The sequence below is a fragment of the Micromesistius poutassou genome (assembly GCF_964030765.1).
Source record: "Micromesistius poutassou genome assembly, chromosome: 2".
NCBI classification, from domain to species: Eukaryota; Metazoa; Chordata; class Actinopteri; order Gadiformes; family Gadidae; genus Micromesistius; species Micromesistius poutassou.
In genome coordinates, this window is record NC_140272.1 from 12,670,988 (window position 1) to 12,691,119 (window position 20,132).

The window sequence follows — 20,132 nt, forward strand, 5'->3', positions numbered from 1 at the left end:
CTAGAGCGCAAAATACAGACTAATTAGGACTAAAGAAATGACTCATATTGCATTTGAGTTATGCATGCTACCAAAACATTCAAGGGACTTACTGTAAATCAGTGTGTAGTAACAGTAATTTAGTCAAAGGGTTCACATTTCTCACAATTATCTATTGTTTAATGTTATGCAATCATCCTTTACTGTCTAAACAAAGTTGTCATTCATGATGTTTCTTTCTTGGCATCATTGACTAAAATAGTTGTTGGTCTTAGAAAAAGAACAATGAAAACATTTATATATAATTGTAGTGGCAACTCATTGGATACTCGCTGGCCGTTGGTCTCTGGTTAAGTAAGTCATAGACAGTATCAAATTATTATTAGTGTATCTTTTTTTAAAGAGGTTAATACGGCAGTACCGCTTTGCTCCACCAAAGGGGAGCATTCTACCATTGATCGAGGTGGAAATTGCCAGTTTCAGCTGGTGATTCAACAACTTCTGGGTAGTGGGATGGGCCCTTGGAATAGAACCAAAACACACATCCAGTGTAGCACGTATTGGACCCCACACCGCAGACTTCCAAAATGTAATCATACCTTCTACCCCTTATGTCGGGTCGGCCTGGAAAATAAAAACACATCTAGCTTACATAATCTACTTCATCTACATCGAGTCAGATAGAATGTCTGGCAAGTGTATTCGTTGATCTCACTTGCCAATGCGACGTTCACTTCACAAGCAGTTTTAAGAGCGGCCTACCCCTTGCGCCATCTCATGTTGCGTTGTATATACACGCATCATTTAAATATTGTGTCTGCGGAAACATATAGCCTATTACCTTCAACCATCTAGAAACTACTTTGCTCCAGCGGGAGGGGCATTTTTGCGCTAAAGAGAAAATCGGGCGTAGGCATTGGCAAGTACACTCTACCCCAAGCAGAACGAGGGTAGTCGACCTGGGAATCAGGACAGTCGTACCCACGCGCAGAGATGCCCCACAAAAAAAGAAGTCATGGAAATCACAAAAAGAACAAGGAGGTAACTTTGTTAATCGGTCGATTTGTATTCAACTGTGTGAGAAGTGTTCTTTCGTGTCGTGAAGTTATTGTGTTTCCTGCTAACGTCATGCGCGCATGTTTATAGGCTATTGCACGAATCTAATCGATATTGTATTTCGATCGACCCATTTACTGCATAGTTTACACGTCGTTCCAACGCGTTATTTAAATCAAGCATAATTTGCAAATAACTACGAAATCAACCAAAGAAATATGTAATTTTGTAAACAACATTTTAATTTGCAATTGTATTTATATTTTTAAATAGTAGGTATTGCTTTCCTCCACCAAGGGGCAGCATTCTACCATTGATCTAGTGGGAATTTACCACACAGTATGCGCTGGTGATTCAACAACTCCTGGGAAGTGGGCGGGGCACTGGGGAATTGTAATCAAAACACACACACGTCCAGTGTTGCACGTAACTACATATAAGGACCCCACATTGCCGACTTCAACTGTTCAACAATGTAATCCTCGACCCTCTACCCTATACGTGTAGGCTTGGAAAATACCTACCAACAAATCTAGCAATCTACATGGAGTCAGACAGGAGTGTCTGACAAGTTAGTTTATTCGTTGATCTCACTTACAAAAGCAATGTTCACTTCACAAGCATGCGTCGTTTTATAGAAGTGGAACCGTTTTAAGAGCACCCTATCCCTTGCGTCATCTCATGTTTTCACACCTAGTTATGTTGGATAAAATCCACGCATAGTTTAAATATTGTGTCTGCGGAAACCTATTACCTTCAACCATCTAGAAACTACCCTGCTCCAGCGGGAGGGGCATTTTTGCGCTAAAGAGAAAATCGGGCGTAGGCATTGGCAAGTAAACTTTATCCCGAGCAGAACGAAGGTAGTCGACCTGGGAATTAGGACAGTCGTACCCACGCGCAGAGATGCCCCACAAAAAAAGAAGTCATGGACATCACAAAAAAAGCACGGAGGTAACTTTATTCATCCGTCGATTTGTATTTAACTGTGTGAGAGGTGTTCTGTCGTATCTTGAGGTTGCCTGCTAACGTCATGCACGCATGTTAATATTGCACGAATCTAATCGATACGTCTTTTTTGATTTACTGCAAAGCCTACACCTTGTTCAAATGCCTTATTCAAATCAAGCATCCCTATACAAAATGAACCAAAGACATGTGTAAGTTGGTAGACAACATTTTCAAGATGCCAGTTTTCTTTAAAAAAAAAAAAAACACATTGTGTGTGTGTGTGTGTGGGGGGGGGGGGGGGGACAAAAACTAGGGAGTGTTTCCTTCAGAAATTTCGCAATGCTGCAACTGTTGCACCCATTTCTCAAATGTGCCAGGGTTGGTCAAACTACAATATAGGCCCTGTCCGTCTTGCCTGAGGCGGAAGAGGCTAAACTGAAATAACAACTTCAACAAAGCGATTGCTGCCTGTGGTTGTTATCTCAGAGGGCTCAACATTATCTGTGTAGAGTATCTATCTGCTGTAGAGGAACTACTTTAGCTGGCCTGGGAGTGGCACTGAGTGAACAGAACCGGAGAGGTGGGAATGTGAGTTCAGGACTCCATACGCTGTTTTATTGATTCGCCTGGAGGTCTGTGCCTGTTCTGTTTCACAATGGCCTACGCTGCGTATTGGATGAGCACTGTGAGTACATGGCTATTTGCCATATTTTTTTCTTCTTATAATTAGTCCCTCTGGCGATACATGTCAGGATTGGAATAAGTTAGCTAAGAAGCTATTAATCGAAAGTAATTAATGAATGTATAGCTTCCATCTCATTTTTAAAAATGACTAAGTTTACGTGTATACAAATCATTATAGTGTACACTTTGTTGCCAATTGGTTTTAAACTAAAATAGGAATAAAGTAGTAGACTGTTGACTACAGTTAGGGTTAGGGTTAGGGTTTAACAAAAAAAAACTTTTTTTTTGTTAAATGTGTGCATTATGTAAATGATAACCTACACATTTTATATTTGTTTTATGTTATAAACTGCAAAAAAAACAACAACTGTGATTTTGTTGTTGTTTTGTGTGGCGGTGTAGCATAGAGGAGATGGCCATGCATCAATTGGAGTACATCAGAATAGCAGACTAAACTACTACTCCAGTCTGTCTTCTAATGCTAAGGTACTCACTCTACCCCTACTAAATGTATATCAACTTTGAACATCGCAAAGAGAAAATTACCTATAGAGTTGGCCTAACTTTTTAAAGTGGATATTTCATACCAAAATGGATGGCATGATTGGATTTGTATTTGGCGCCCTCTAGTGGAGAAAACGACAAGTGAATCAGCGAGTCATTAATGAAACAGATGTTGTATAAAGCTATTCGGTTTAACAACTATTGTCTATAGATCCCTGTAGGTAGATCTAGAGTTGAAAGTGCAATTTGGAGTTAAAACAAATGTGTTGCACGTACAGTACATGTGAAGAATGTTGGGTAACACCCAGTACCACAGAAAGTACTTATTTTAAGTATTTTCTGATCATAAAGAGTACATCTGTAAGTTATACAATACATAAATATGCTAGTGTATGGGTTTTTTACCATACATTTTAAGGGGATTACTAATGGTATTGTGTGATTATATATAATGCTGTGATTGAACAGCTTCCAACCCATATAATCAAAATAGTTGTATTGCTCAAAATTTTAGTTCAACCTGAAGCTTATCGTAGAATGTTATGTGGTTCACCTATAGGCTCATTAGGGTTGTAGCTTGACAGAATTAGCGTGGACCTAAAAATAGAGCCGCCCAGCACCGGTTCAGCCAGGGGTCCAGTTACACCTGCAGTCATATACTGTTAACCATGGCTAATGCGTACAACATGTGTGCACACATGTGTCGCTTTTTATTGTCTTTACTGTCATCACATCTTCCTCGTACTTCTTTTAAACGTATTGGTCCCGATGAGTTATAAGATGGCGTAGCCTATAAAAAAACGTATAATATATTCCAAAATGGTAAAAACATCTTTAACAATATTCAACTTTTTTTTTATGTACATATACTATACACTCAAAAGATGAATCTGGACCATACAGAAAATACTCAAAAATGAGTTTCCAGACAGCTCTGTTTAATCATACTTCCATGATGTGTCGAACTGTGTTTTCATTCGTCCCCAGACTAGAGATGCAATTTATACTAAATACCATTCAAATATCTTGTGTGGCCTAATTTAGCGAACATAATGAAGCAGCAGTAGCAATTATCATACACATGATGTGATTTCTCTGTCTCTTAACAATCCTCTGGAGCTGTCAACTTTAATTAAGCCAATCAAACTCATCCCCAATTAGTACCTCAGATGAAAAGCTCAGCTGCATGTGTTTTACCAGGGTGCAACAGCCCGTTCTACAGGCTACGGGGCTGTCCTACACCGTAAAGGTGTGCCTCTTACAGGGGTGGGTCCCATTGTAAGTAAGAAATTCTTAAGCTCTTGGAATGTGTGAAAGGCATGAACATTTTATTTTGTTATTTTTGCCTTTCTTTTTACTTTCAGCGGGGGAAAGACATATTGTAAATCAGATAGTTTTTCGAATAAAGCCAAGCCTAATGTTATGTCAACTTATACAAACATCACAAAATAAACTAGTAAGGCTGATCCTTAAGCTACAACCTCTCACTCATCTCATTCCAGCTCATTTTAGTAGCCTTAAGTGGCTGAAAGTAGAGGATAGAGTAAATGATCTACAACTATGGTGCATAGAATTATTAAAAACGAGGTACCTAAATATTTATGTAATTATTTTTCAAGGATAATAAACACACATAGCTACTCCACAAGGAGAAGTGCCACTGATCTGGTGTTGTTCAGATTTAGAAGTTGCTTGAGAAAGGGCTCTTTTTTTATGTTCAGCCACAGTTTTATGGAATGGGTTACCTGCTAGTATGAAGACAATTGTTTCTCGTCAGTTTTAAAACAGCCTTAAAGAAATGGTTGAACAGCAGATAGACATAGGTTTATTTATTATGCTGTCTCTTTTGTAGATTGTTAGAAAATGTCATGTAAATACCCAGAAATTTTATGTTCGAAGGTCAATACCAGCTACTATTAGGAACTGTAGTGTATAAACCTCTTCCTTACCACACATCCTCCTTCCTCTTCCTACCAAACCATTTGCATCAATATGTCCATTTGTACGTCCAGTGTTCCTGTGATGTCACTGCCCCAGAGTCTATTAGATGTGTGTACGTTTGAATCCTGTCAGTGCTTCCTCTGCGTGGCAACTGCAATGTCACATCGCAGCTGACACACGACCTCTATCACAACCTCTATCATGCACTACTTTGTAGAAGTTGACTAGATGAGTTACTGCTGAGGTTAAATATAGCGCCGGGAGTATATCACGCTGAGGGGGACAGCGAAGTGGACCCTTAGGGGTGGAGCCGAAGCCACTTCAGTCACCTCCACTTACCTTAGGGTCTCAGGTCTTGGACCTGTTAAGTGTTACAATACTGACAGCAAGGTGGGCATCCAATTATTGCGCACACCTTTTTCCTGCGCTTGGTGGTTTAAGAAAGGGTGTAGACTAAAACAAAGAAAGAGTTAACACCTGGGCGACATGCGCACTGTTGAGGGTGACTCAATGACGCTAGTTTGCTGACTTACATCACCACACCCAAGAGCTACCCTGAGAGACAAAGGGAGCAGTGAACATTCTTGAAGGCCTTGCCAATAGCCATAAACGCAATGCACTCTGAACCTTCGTTACATTATGTTCAGTCACGACAAAGAAGGTTCTAGGAGGCACGGAACAGCTTCTCACACACAAATCCGGACTACTTCATAAAGCCATGTTGTTGTCTTGGTTGAGACGTGTTTGGCTATGCTTTTAAATTGAGCTTTCTGACTTAAAGCTCCAAAACACAATTCCTATTTTCGGTGGTGGCATGCATACTAGTCAACAATGTGTTTTGTTTCTGCAGGGGCAATGGCTGTTGGGACACATCCTATTCCTTGTTTTTCACACTCTCATTGTGATGAATTATTGAATCATTTTCGTCTCATCACCCTCACACAAAGACCAAGTCCTAAGCCGGTTTGCTTGGTTCCAACTTTGAAGGGAGAGAAAGTTGAGTTTGCACATTATTTCAATAGTTGGGCGAAAGTGTTTGTCCTTTCCGAGTTATTTCCCCAATAGATGACGTTCTGTTGAAATACCATGGGAGAAAGAAAGTTTTAAAGTCATCCCACTTTGATAGTGATAGAGATCACTCCCTAGTCTACTCCCTGATTATACAACTGTAATAGGAAACTACTGCATATCTATCTGCATGGCCCTTCCCTTGTGTCAACAAAGATTGCAAAACTTATATCTGACTGCTGTGACTTCCCCTGGGGGTACTGGAGAGTGCATGTGAGCCAAAATGTGGACTGGGGGTGGTCTGATTTTGTTTTTAACATTTTGTTCTGAAGAATGACACTAGTCAGATTCACTGTGCGTATGCATTATATATAGGTTTGCATTCATATGCAATTTTATACACATAGGTTTGTGTGTGTATGTGTATTTGTGTGTGTATGTGTGTGGTGCCAGGAGCCGACCTATCCTTTAACGATGAGAAATGACCCAGATGTGGCCCCTAGTCTACGTGGGTGTCGGTGTGATGGGTAGTTGACCCGTTCCCTTTATAGCCCAGAGACTTTACAGCCCAACCCTTGTGACCAATCATCTGTAAGCCCCGCTGTATCTGCTCCCTGACCACACCCACCCTGGGAGTTTCCCCGCCCAGCCTACCCTGTGTGTGTGTGTGTGTGTGTGGGGGGAGCATGCTGCAGCGGACACAGTAGAGGCAGAGGCTCACTCTCGCTGGTGGAACACTAACAGCTGACATGGGCCAGTTACTGAGCTGGATCCGGGGTCCCAACCGGGACAACCCGGACCTCCTGGACGTGGCCGTGGAGCAGCAGGTGTGTGTGTGTCTGTGCGTGTACGTGTCCGTCTGATTCCGTGCCTATGTCTGTCTGTCCCTGTCTCAGTCTTGTGTTCTTCTCAGAACATCATGTTCAAGTTTTGCTGGGCTGGAGTGTCTTGATGAGAAAGCTGTCTGTGGCGTTACATAAAGAAAGGCTTTGTTTTTCATTTCTTATTTGCAACTGTTAACATCATGGAGTACCTGCAAGTTGGAATGTGTTTTGTTAGTTTAGCAAGGACTTATACGGGAAGGTACGTCAGAGGGTAGACTTTTTTTGGCAGTGTTTCAAGTCGGACCACCACCTCCCTCTTGCTCTCTCTCTCTCTCTCTCTCCCTCTCCATGTCCCTGTCTGTCTCTCTGGCTCTCTTTCTCTTTCTCTCCCTTGCTCTCTCTCTCTAGCTCTCTGCTGGGCTGGGAGGAGACGAGGAATGTGAGGAGTTCTCGTTCAGACTCCGGGAGGGTAGGAGTCAGTCAGAGTGTGTCTGCTCAACGTGAGCCTTTACAACCAAGGCAACCAGACGGACAAGGGCCCTGTTGTTTAGGGGCCATATCACTCCTCACACCAGTTTTGTCTTTTAACAGCAAGCAAGCCGTTGACATTGTGTTTCCATGACGACAAGCATGTTTTGATTATTTGTGTATTACTGTGCACCGTGTGCACAGAGTTGTCATGTCGCATTGAGACAAGAGGTTTATTGTGAAAAGGCTGCGTGGGGAGTTCACACTGTTAAACAGATATTGACTTGGGTTTTTGGATTTGTTTTCTACTGCAAATCTGAGTATTCAAACTTAAGTTGAATCTTTCCAAAGTTTTTGTCAAGGCAAACGTTACTTCCACCATCAGCGGAGACAGGTGGGTAAATGAGTACCTTATACAGCCTGGGAGAAGGAGTGTAGGGCAGATCCCTCATGGTTAGGTTGGTTTTGTGCTGTTTGAACCCTGGACTCCATGCCTGTTTTGTACCATCAGTGAACATTCTAGTCTCCCAAACGACAACATTCCTCTACTGTTCGATGTTTAGCTTACAGGAAATGACCACTAAGGAAACATGTCTGGATTGCACAAACCTCGTACAATAATGTCCAACGATGACAGGCCAGACAATAGTGCCACAGTTATCAGCTTTCCCTGTCAAATTTGTCTCAACTCTTCTAGGCTGTAAACAGAAGAACACATATGCACATATAAGCATGGCTCACTTGGAATGGCTCCAGTAAAGGTTGCTTATGAAATTATATCGACAGGGCTTGTCTTTATGGTCAGATCATGGGTCAAAGGTGAGCCTTGCCAGAATATATATCAAGAAAAACCGAAACGGATCATAAAACAGATCATAAAATAATGCATCAGAGTTAGAGACAACACAATCATGCATACAGAAACCTCCGACGTAAGCATACAACTAAGAATCTGTTCAGAATTCACGTGAGTGGTCCAAATGTTAGTTATATAATATGTTTAAGGGCTCTCCAAACAGGTTCTAGAATATATAATATATACTGTCTATGAACAATATATATTTTGGACAATAATTATAATTCTCCACTGTGTGATTGGCAGAACTTGCCAAACATCGCATGCCTTCAATAACTAAACCCTTCCCGGCAAACGGCAAACCTAATCACCACCGAACCGCCCCAGGCCACTAAGGCCTGTGTCAGTGCCCTACGTGCATGCGTGCGTGCGTGCATGCGTGCGTGCGTGCGTGTGCGCGTGTGTGCGACGGTTGTGTGGGTGCATCTACATCTGTGCGTTTTCATAGCCGTCCGAAAAAAAGAGTGTGAATAAACATGCTGAACACGTGTACTTGTGCTTTCTGTTTCCAAACATCAATTCCGTTGTTGTGTTGTGCGCTGCTGCTGTGTCTCCATAGTGTGTAAGATCTGTTTTTCCATTTGACGGCTTTGGCAGGGACGGGTGTCTCTCAGTTCAGTGTAAACTTGGTGTGATCTTATTCTCTCATCTGATCTCACAGGTTTTTCCTGTTGTAACAATACAATAGTGTAGAGAATCCAGGGTGCATGTTGAGGAGCCACTAGGGCTGTGGTCAAACAGCACAATTATCTTGACCACAATCGTTCCCAAGTCTGCTGTGCTTCAGGAAAAGCTGATGACTCCAAATGACTCCAGATGACTCATAAACCATAGTTAATGCACAAAGTCAGAGCAGTATGGAAAGGGATATGAGCATGAAGGTATCCTAACGCTGCAATCTCTTACATTCCGCTGTCATCCAGCATAGGGGTGCAACAGGTGAGGAGTCAGTGATGGAATGCAGCTGTTGCAAGCTTGGGAGTAGCTAGAAGCTGTTATTGGTCCGGTCATTCCTGAGGTGATTTTGTTTTGTTGTTTTTTTTGTTTGTTTTGTGTAGATGACCCAAAACAGGTTGTTTATCTGATACTGTGTCTCCTACTCTGAATTTTTTATTTCTATTTTAATCTTCCTTTGAGATATATAGTATAAGCATGACATAGCGTCTCATGAGGTGCAGAATGGTTCCGTGTTGACCTGTGATCTGTTGTAGCACAGGGAATAACTTTGAACATATCATAGACTATACGGTGCTAACTTTAGCATGGGAGAGGGAACTGGATGAGTACTACAGAAACCCTAGACCTGCATTACTGCAGATTTAACCCTGGGGTGTTGACGCTAACACTACAACATCTACAGCGGGTTATTGCGTCATGAATGATTGACATCTAACGGGAGGGTTAAAATACTCACAAATCAATCATTTATGACACAATAACCCGGTGTTGATGCGAACACTACAACATCTACACCGGGTTATTGCGTCATGAATGATATGACATCTAACGGGAGAGTTGAAACAATACACACAAATCAATCCTTGTTGTTTTCAACATATTTGAATTTGTTTTTATTGGAGTTGAGGGAGTGTTCACATGACATAAATAGTTGGAAAGTCTGTATGATGTGAAGCGTGACATGACTTGATGGCGAGCGGTTTGCACCTGTTATGCAGGTTGCTTCTGCAAAGTGTGGTTCTGCAAGCTATGTTAAGTTTAACTTAAGTATTTTCCACTTGAATTCCCAGAGTTGTATTCTAATTTTAAATATAAATAAATAAATCATATTTGAAACGAAAATACTTTGAAAAGACAGAGTAGAGCATGGTATAAAGAGCACTTTATACCATGGGAGTTTGAGAAATAACAGTTTACAGGTTGTAAAAGCTTTTATTTGAGCTGAGCTGAGTCGTATATCTGGCAGACTAATATTTTTGAGTTGAAATTTTGAGATTATCATTTCATATGGTTTAAGGTATGCTTATAGTATATGTAAAACAAATGCTGAATAATACATACGTGTTATTTTCTGTGATTGCAAGGCTATATCACAAACACATACAATTAATTGTTTATTGATATGTACGTTTCTGAATGGACACTCCCTTGGACTGGTTTATTGTGGTACTAAGGCCAACAGAGAAACATGTTGCCATGGTAACAGACTCATCAGAAACTATAGACGCAATTTTACACATACACGCACACACACACACGAGGACACATAACATACCCTGCGATTGGTACCTTGAATACATTTATATTGATCAACAAGCCAGTAAATTACATTATACTTTGTGTATAGCGCATATGCACATCATTTACCAAACCCTCGTGGAAAATGTGTGTCTCTTAATATCCATAGAAAAAATTACATAATCCACCATGGGCTTGCTACCCTCTCATACATCTGTATGGTCAACTATCCAGCTCAACTCATTGTGATTCGTAAATCTCTGCTATGGGAACTGGAAGTTTCACTGACATACTAAAGTGGTATATGGGTGTGACTACACAGACTTTCCATGATGTATTGCTTTTCCTCCTATCTATTCTGTCGCAGACTTTTGTCACACCACACCCTGACCTGAAGATTACAAACTATTACTGTTTGATGACAAACTTACCCACCCATAATCAAATACTAGCATTCAACCATCTCTAACCTAATACCCAATTTCAACCACTTCTAGTGGATTGAACTTTATTCCGACACATCTCTCATCATAATACCTCATCTTAACTACTTTAAACGTATATATAAACCCTAACCATCCTTAATCACAAACATACATTTATCTATCTATCACCTTACAAGTTTGACATTTTTACCTCAACAATTTATTTAATCTACACTTAATCTTGCCTGACCTGTCTTGCATGAACTGTCTTCAAACATATATGCATTTCACCATGTCAGACACAAGGGGGTGTCCCATTCTCAATATTATTTGTATTGTCTACAAGTTAATGACAACGGCTATATTCTAGGACACCACTTTTAAAAGTAGGGGACTTAAAACAAATTTATGGAATCATGGTCTTCATGTGCTTCCATAGGAAATATGGCTTCCTGACATGTTTTATTATTGTTTTCTTTATTTTTTTCAAGTTCTTTGGCAGTAGTCCAGTTCTGTTTCCTGTCTTTCTTGGCGTTGATCTCGGTACTGTAATGACATTGAAGACTTTTATAGTGAAGAACAGCACTTCTAAAGTGTAATGTTTTAAGCCTGGCATCACTTCACTCTAAGTGTTCCTTGCTAACAACTTGGATGTAGACTTATACTCTCTCTTTCTCTCTCTCGCTCTCTTTTCTTGCTCTCCTTTTACCCGCTCTGTCTCTCTCTCCTCTCCCTCTCTCCACCTCTCTCTCTCGTGTCAGTGTGGCTTTGCAGTCTAGATTCCTAAGCAGTGAGACTACCAGACACGCCCTGTCTTTGCCAAACAAGCTTGCTAGTTTGGATACGTAATTGCCCTGTCATCATTTATACCTGATTCCCCAACTCTTGTTCCTACTTTTGCTATACAACTAGCATTTTCTACACACACACACACACACACATATATATCCCCTTCCTGCATTTTCTGGGTGTATGTTATCAAAGCAGGACACTCCCACTTCCCCTCAACACACACAATGACAAGTTTCCACCAGAAGTTTTCTTCAACACATGGAAACTAACACAGCATATATATTTTCCTGGCCTGCTATGAGGAGCAGGCGGGCTCTGTGTGGTCTTGCTTGTCCAATCATAAAGAGACTTGTCTCCTGGTATGAGAGGGGGGGAGGGGCGTAAGCAGCACAGGCTCGTTGGGTTGGTTCCAGTGGGTGGGGCAATAGATTTTTTACTTCTGGGGCGTGTGTCGATGTGTGTGTTTATGTGTGTATACCAACTAGAGTTAGGACTGGGGAATCAAAGACTTTCGGATATATAGAGACCTTTACATAAAGGACACACACTCAAACCTATGGTATGTACCCACACAGTTTCCCCCCAACGTTTCATGTTAAGGTAGAACAGCTACGTGTAATGTTTTCTTTCCATTTGTATGTATCATTGGCTTCCTGATTGATTGCTTTGGCACTTTATGACGACTTAGACAAGATCATAGCAACTAATTATCTCATAAACATCTTGAGTATCGTGTGTGTGTGTGTGTGTGTGTGTGGATCAACAGTGAGTGAAAATGTGGTTATTTTAAGCAACGTAGCTAGACACTTTCAAGGAAAGTGAAGAAACTTTTTCAGAGAACTCATTAACTGTGTCCTCACACAACATGCCAGTGGCAGATGGTTTCCTCGGCTCTTCTTGTGCCATGCATCAGATATTCTATGTCATGTTGTTGGTCTAGACTCTAGATGACTTCGTCGAATAACGGGTCATGTGGCCATGTTATCTTGAGCAGAGGGTCTGTTGTTGGTCTCCATGGAGCCATGCCCCCTCATACAGCTCTGAGCAGTAACCACTTTCGCTGTTTCTTAGTAAAAGACAGTCCTCTCCTGGAGTTATGTTTCCTGAAAAAGTATTTAATTTGTTTTTATTCTGCAAATCTGTTGCAGGCAGTAATACATATACACACACTTACAATGTGCATTTGACTTGCCATGGAAACATGAAGGGCCATGAAATAACATAGATATTTACTAGAACAAGTGATACTGTGGTTGGAGGACACCTTTTGATGGGCACTATTGATAACTACACTAATCCTGGTCAGGCCCCATATCAACATTTCCATTAAATAGTCCCTCAGTTCTTGAGTCCCTGAATTCCCCCAGATACCTGGCTTATGCTTCCAATTGAGATGTGGCACAGTCTACCTTTCCTCTCATTTGTTACTGTGCAGAGGTGAGGTCATCCACATTTTCATATCCACCACCGAGCATCTAGTTGTTAAGAAGCTATTTAAAGTCCTGGCTGAAGCTAGTGAGAGAACCCTGCTCCCCGGCTCTCTTCACATGCTTCTGTTTGTGGGGAAGCGGGTGGGGCTTGGTATTAGTCATCAGTTTTTAAAACCAGGCCCTGAGAGGCGAAGCAGTTGCTTTTATCTCCATTGTTGGGGTGAAATGCTCTGGGAGTAAGGTGTGACGTTTGTATGGAAAAAGAGACACTTGTGTTATGAATGGGGTTGTTGTTGTTGTTTCAGGGTTTGGACCATTAATTGTGTAGCTTTGTGTATTGCTTGCAGACAGACAGACAGACAGACAGACACTTAGTTTTAAGGTACCATATTGTATGTCTGCGAAGCCTTTGTCCTTGGGCTAGATCAGTTGGGTCCAAATGCCTGACCTTTTCTCTGGTTTGATAAAACGATGGAGTATGCGTCTATTTTAGTCACCCGTACTTCGGTTGCGAAAAAGTCCAAGCTATTATTAAGGTCATCTTGTTGACATGGCCGTACGGGCATCCACTGTTGACAGTCAGGTTGCCGTCGTTTTATCCAAGTCATAAAACACTTTAGCCCTCAGCTTTATGGTGTGTACGTGAGTGTGTGTGAGAGTGTGTTTGTTTTGTCACATACAGAACACGTATAAACAAAGGGCCGATTCAACTACATCTAACTCCAGCACAGGGCACCGACAGGCTGACCTTTGACCCCTGTGTCCTCCCCTCTCTCACTCTTCTGCGAGATTGACACTGGGATGTTTTGAACTGTTATGATTCCCCCTTCGCAGCTTATTGTTCTGGGCTTTACAAAGCTCTGCATGACTACGGGGAACTTTGTAGGTATGAGTAAATATTGAGGGGATCCAGGGACAGACGAGGTGGTCTTGTCTGGACCCGTGGTGTCGCTGGAAGACAGACGCTGTGGATGGTTTATATAGAGGCCTCACTGCAGTATGTACAGTATGTGTTTGTGTGCTTTTACCATTTAGTTTTTTTTTACCTGTGTTTAATCTTTGAACATTTATTTTTGCCTATTTATCGACGTATCCTCTTTTGTCGATTGAGATTTAACTTTTCTATCTGATCACAAATTATGAATATTCATGATCGTTTTTCAAACCAGACACCTGGGACTGACCGGCTCCTTCCCCTGCCGAGAGCTCATTTCAAGCAGGTACAGGTGTGACTGCATTGTGATGTTGTGCTCTAATAGTCTAGGTCTAGCAAGACACAAGCATCTAATTATCGAACAAAGGATAAACAGTGAGAGAACAGTCAATTTTTCCTCGCCAGGAATTGCCCATGAGACGAAGATGAGGCAAAAAACCTTTGAATGAGTATATTCAACTCTGAAAAGCCGTGGCCTACAGTGGCTCCACCATAAACTTACCAAGCGCAGGTCAGACACAATGTCACCTATCTGAGCTAGTTAGCCAGCTCATTTGACAGTTTATGGCCATCCCTGGAATGTCCCTTTCTGAGAGCATGTCATTATAGTCGGGCCAAAGGCGGCCGAGAAAGAGATCAACAGCACCTTCTATTTTCATCATCACTGACTTTCGACGGAGAGGAGCCTTATCAGTTAACACCGTAAAGAGTACCGTGAATATGCCTCTCAAGATGGTTTTCTCTGATGATACACAGATACAGTCACCCGTCCTACTGTGTTGCTTTGTGTGTTTGGACTCGTCCTTGTCATAAAGAGCACGTCAATGTGGTGTTTCCTTTGTGTGTCTTTCTTGCTTGTTTGGGTGGTTCCCTGTAAGCACCAGCCCAACCTGTCCATGTTGACGCTGAGACAGTAAGGCAGAGCGGGGTTGTCTCAGGTACGATTAAAATAACGTCATGCTTGAAATGATGTGTTTTTGTATCGTACGATGGATTTACTGGCGGTGAATCTCACGAAACGTGCCAAAATAATGCATGCCTTTACCCACTTCAGGCGTCAGTTTGCTATTGTGCTGTGTGGGTGTGGGTGTGCCTGGGGTGTGCTGGAGATATTGGCTGAAATATGGGTTAGAACAAAGTTCTTTGAAATGATCAATTGATGCCTGGGATTGACTGTATGAGTAGAAACTCATACAGACTGAAACATTCCACTGGGTTCCAAAGCCCTAAGCCATCACATGATCAGATGAAACCCTGCTATCTTCCTCTTTGTTTCAACTCACACATACTGTTTTATAGAGAGAGAGAGAGAGAGAGAGAGAGAGAGAGAGAGAGAGAGAGAGAGAGAGAGAGAGAGAGAGAGAGAGAGAGAGAGAGAGAGAGAGAGAGAGAGAGAGAGAGAGAGAGAGAGAGAGAGAGAGAGAGAGAGAGAGAGAGAGAGAGAGAGAGAGAGAGAGAGAGAGAGAGAGAGAGAGAGGCTATCTACCAATCACTACTTGCTCCTCACAAGGAGTGTTTTTTGTGAGTCACGTGGGTGTCCTATTGACTGTTTATTTTGGAAAGGGAAAGTATGCTAGCTTTACGCTTTGTCACGTTTTAAAAAGTGGCATTCATACACCTTTATCAGCTTACTCAGGAATATGAAACGTGTGTGCGTTGACGTTTGTGGTTTTGGTTCACCCTTACTTCTTCTCCAAGTTTCTGTTCGAATGCTTCTCGTTGCCTAGCATCCAGCAATATTTACCTCTGCAAACAGAGTGATAATAACAGTGAATCTTACCAGGGGTGACACCCTAACCCTAACTAACCCTCTGGGTGCACAGTGTATTTTATACATTTAAAGCCTATAATGCCACAGAGGACTCCAGGGAACTCCACAATACGTTCTATGTATGTATTGAACCAGTAGGATTTCAGAAGGCAGGAGGTAGGACAGCAGACACGGCACTAGTTCTGCTGCGGGAGGCGGGAGGATGTTGTGACTCATGTGTTGTTCAGGGACTCCGTCACTTCAGTTGGGGGCCAATGCTGAGGTTGCAACACCACCAGAATACAGGCTGATATAGTCGCTGGTCAGTGATGGGGGAAAAGGTGTCTTGGTATTCAAGACCTTTTTGAATCCACTCCTTTGCCTTGCGTCCTCCTCTCCACCCTGTTGATCTCACTGGTAGGTAATGTGTTGCTCAGCCACAGCCAATGGAACAGGTTAGGCCTGACAGCTAGCCTGCTTTAGACACTTATGTAGCAGGGCCGATCAGGATGACTCTGTTGAAGAGAATGGTCATGCCTTAAGGACGAGTCGAAAATGATTATCAGTCATGTTTTGAATGATAAATAAAGTAAATACAACCAAAATGTGTTTGACATCTGACAATAACAAGCATCATTATCAGTTGGGTAGGCTGAGAAATGAAATGCAAGATGAAACAAATGGAAAATGTAAAGAAAGTGGGAAAGGAAAATGTAAAGACAGTGACTGAAGACCGGGCCGAAAGCCTTCTCCGAAGAGAAGAGTCACGCAGATGTCCAGAGGGAAGGGCAGGATGGTGTCCACAGACCTCTCTGTTTCTGTGACCACGTGGATGAATGCACTGGAACCGGAAATGTTGAAAGTTAAAGCAGGAATGGATTTGTGACCTGCATTACAAAACAATGTGAACTTATGAACCGTCCTAATCAGCGTGGTCAGGGGTAAACCCACTAAAGGATAAACCGCCGAATCACTATTCCATCCAACACCCACATCCTCATGAGACTTAAATATACTTCACATTGCTGTGTGATGCACTTTTATAGGAGGAAACTGATAATTAAAAATACATTCAACGATTCTGTTATACAAGATATGAGATCATGGTGACAGTAATCCCCAGAATGGGCAGGGAGGGGTGGGTCAGCCCTTTAATTCACATTATCCGAAAGGCTTGGGTTTGGTTCTATTGATCATATTGTAAATGCTGAAACACACATGCACACACACTGATGCGCTGATGCACACACACTGTATGGATTCCAATTTGTATTTTATTATATAAAACCGATTCCACAAGAAAATCAATCTAAACTATTTGACAAACAGAATGTTATGTTGAGCTGTAATGTGATAAAGAAATAAAGAATAAATAAAATAAAGAATATGGAAAATATACCCTTACCCTGTCATTTACAGTAGAATATATGGCATGAAGTAGCTGATGGGTGTTAGTTTGCCCTGTGGTTTCATTAGCCCCTTGCACGATAGCAAAGCTAACCGTATCCGGTCAAACTTGTTTGTTTGTTGCCTACAAAGCAAACACTATCTCCCAGTGTCTAGAGCAGAGTGATGCATACCTGTAGAACGCAACAGGAGGCTGGATAAACTCAGGATATCACTGTCTATTTGAAGTCCCTATGGAAGCACGTACACTTCAACTCACTAAATGCCAACATCGGGTAGATGAGGCATGTTTGGGCTGTTCTATCAACAATCTATTGTTGTGCGTGTGTGTGTGTGTGTCCGACCGACGTGATTGTTGTGACTCCTCTATTCACAGCATATCTTCTCTTTGCTTCCAGCCAGGATGTCTCTGCATGGATTGTAGTATTCCTCAAAGTTGCTGTTGTTGCCGTGCTGTGTTTTGTAGTAATTACTGTAATAGCCATCTTATGTGTTAGTAAAATACAATCCATTTACCCTTTCGCTATCCCTCTTTCTCTCTCTCTCTGTCTCTCTTGTCTCTGTGTGTCTCTGTCTATAGTCGCAGCCCAGCCCGACCACTCCCACTCCTGCGGCTCAGGTCACCACTGTGAAGCCTTCACAGTTTGAGGTATGAGGACAATATGTGTGTCAGTCCGTTATTTTCATCTGTCTATCTTCCTCTATATCCGTCTGTCTTTCTGTCTCTCTGTTACTCTGTCTTAACAAAAGCTTTTCATTTCCTGTGTGATGATGGGTCCATTCCTTTCTGGCACTTGGTTCAACATGCCTGGTCCTCAGGCAGTTCGACCTTTTGCATTATCAGGGCCTTGAACAGCAATTGTTGGCCTTTCCGGAGTAGTTTGATTATTTGTTCAAAGCCGGACTGTATGGAGAAATGTTATTGTCCACGGGCTAGATGGGCGTTGCGTGCGGTCACTTTACAGAAAAGGAACCTTTCCCTTTCCTTCCATTCTTCCACCTCCGGGGGAACCCCCTCATCTCCCAGGAGGTATTTAGCAGGTATCACAAAGTCAAGTAGTTGGTATTTACAAGTAGTAAAGCTACTTTACCTACTTTAACCTTTTTGCTACCTGATACTGTACATTACAGCAGATTCCCCCAGCTTCTGGCATGGCTAGTCAAACTGCTGCTGTTGCCGCAGCAACGGGCGGTGCCAGCGGCAGCGGTGTCTCAACAGGAGGAGGTTCCTCTGTCCTAACCGCAGCAAAAGGGCAGGCCAAAGCCACGCCTGAGGTAGACATGTTAGAGCCAGAGAGCAGGCGGGCAGCCTTCCTGTTTGAAGAGGGCTTGCTGTCATGACATGCGTTAGGACCGCCTTCTCCTCATGCCCTGCTGCGTGGGTGTCACTCTGCGTTCATTTCTAACCTCGCACCCACCCTTCTTTCTTTTGTCCTTGCTTGCCACACCTGCTCACCGTGTCATTTGCTGAAAACCAAACCTTTACATCCTTCTGTCATGGATGTTGTTTTTTTTGCTTTTGGGCTCTGATATCGATGAACTTTGACCTGTCTCTGCTCTCCGCTTACAGTTAATTAGGTCAGAAATGCACAAGGTCACTCATTGGCACATGCTTCTGCGTTGGGATTGACACAACTAACAACTTGAGCAGACTTGTTTTTGTACATGCTGAATAACCCACTTGTCGGTTCATAGACTAACCGCAGAGTTGCTGGCGCTACTGCTATTGACATGTCCTCTCCCGGGGCGACCATTGTTGACATGTCAGCCCCGGCAAGGGGAAGCACTAATACCGCGGCAAAGGTAAACGTCCTAACACACCTTCGCTTGCTTTACTGTACCCCTGTAGGGTCAGTCATTTTGGTTGGGCAGTTGTTGGAGCCTAGGATTGGTCATAAACTGACAAAGAAGAAAAAGCACAGTTGATATTAAGTTTAACTTAATATGTTTGTATGATGTTTAACAGCTTATCAATTGCTTCATGGCGGCTAAAAAAAGCGATCTGTTGGTTGGTGGTGGATTGCCGTTGTGTGTATCGCTATATACGGTTGCTATGGTGAGGTGATGGTTAATGTTTTCGGTTGTACGTTTGTAGAATCCACCGGTCTCACAAGTGAAAGCCGGAGCTGCTGCTACACCTTCTCCACCCTCTGGCACTGCAAGAGCCACGATGGCTGCAGGGACAGCAGCATCTGCAGCCCAGGCTAAGCCCACTGCTAAAGAGCCTGCCAAGGTACACTTCTCTCCGCTGTCCAGCACTGGCCTTCGCTGTGAGGACTGGCCTTCGCTGTGAGGACTGTCCTTCACTGTGAGGACTGCTTAGCCTCTGACCCCTTACTCCTTTCTCCATGACCCTGGTCACTGGTCCTTTCAACACTCCTATCGATCTTTGTCACGTCATCTCTGGGCTTTTTCTTCTCCTCTTGGCTTCTTCTACTTCTTCCAGTTTTGCCGCTGCCACTCTGCAAAGTGTACCTCAGCGTGCATATAAGCACACTTGTTGAGCTCAGAAAAATCTTCCATCTTCTTCGCTTTATCCTGACAGAGATGGCCACCGATGTCCTAGGTGCAGGAACGGCAACTGATGTCTTACGAGATGCCTGTTTGCTTTTGAGCTTTCTATTTTCTACCGCGGAACTAAAGGGGAGTTTGGTATCGGGTGGAAAGGAGCTGTTCCCTTGTTCCTTCTTCGGCACTCTTCTGGTCTTGTTCTGAGGGAAAGCCTGTTGCACCTGTCCCTGCTCTCTGCCAGTCCAGATACACCAGGACCATTCTAGTGGGTTGGCTCGGATACAAGAATAGAAAGGCCCAGTGTTTCAGTGTATGCCTTGTATGTGGCTCCAGTGCTCTCATCTCTCTCTCTCTGTGCTACATCTGGCTGGGGGTTCAAACTGATCCCCTTCATTAAGTGGGTGATGACACAGGCT

General features: G+C 42.7%; 1 protein-coding gene across 35 annotated transcripts in view; it reads left to right on the forward strand.

The window, feature by feature from the left end:
* Nucleotides 1-601: 601 nt before the first annotated feature.
* cast (calpastatin) overlaps nt 602-20,132 on the forward strand; it is a 31,899-nt gene continuing 12,368 nt past the window's right edge. For 3 of the 35 annotated variants that reach the window (XM_084463611.1, XM_084463615.1, XM_084463621.1), the window contains exons 1-2: nt 6,789-6,950; nt 17,786-17,854. In XM_084463611.1, coding sequence (XP_084319737.1) covers nt 6,873-6,950; nt 17,786-17,854 — 147 coding nt within the window. In that variant the 5' untranslated portion in view covers nt 6,789-6,872. Of the gene's footprint in view, nt 1,021-1,862; nt 1,990-2,402; nt 2,672-3,072; nt 3,157-6,788; nt 6,951-12,164; nt 12,244-14,283; nt 14,335-17,785; nt 17,855-18,002; nt 18,236-18,336; nt 18,481-18,900; nt 19,009-19,300; nt 19,439-20,132 lie in introns of those variants that run through there. The other 32 variants (XM_084463594.1, XM_084463609.1, XM_084463608.1 and 29 more) reach the window with 29 other exon arrangements.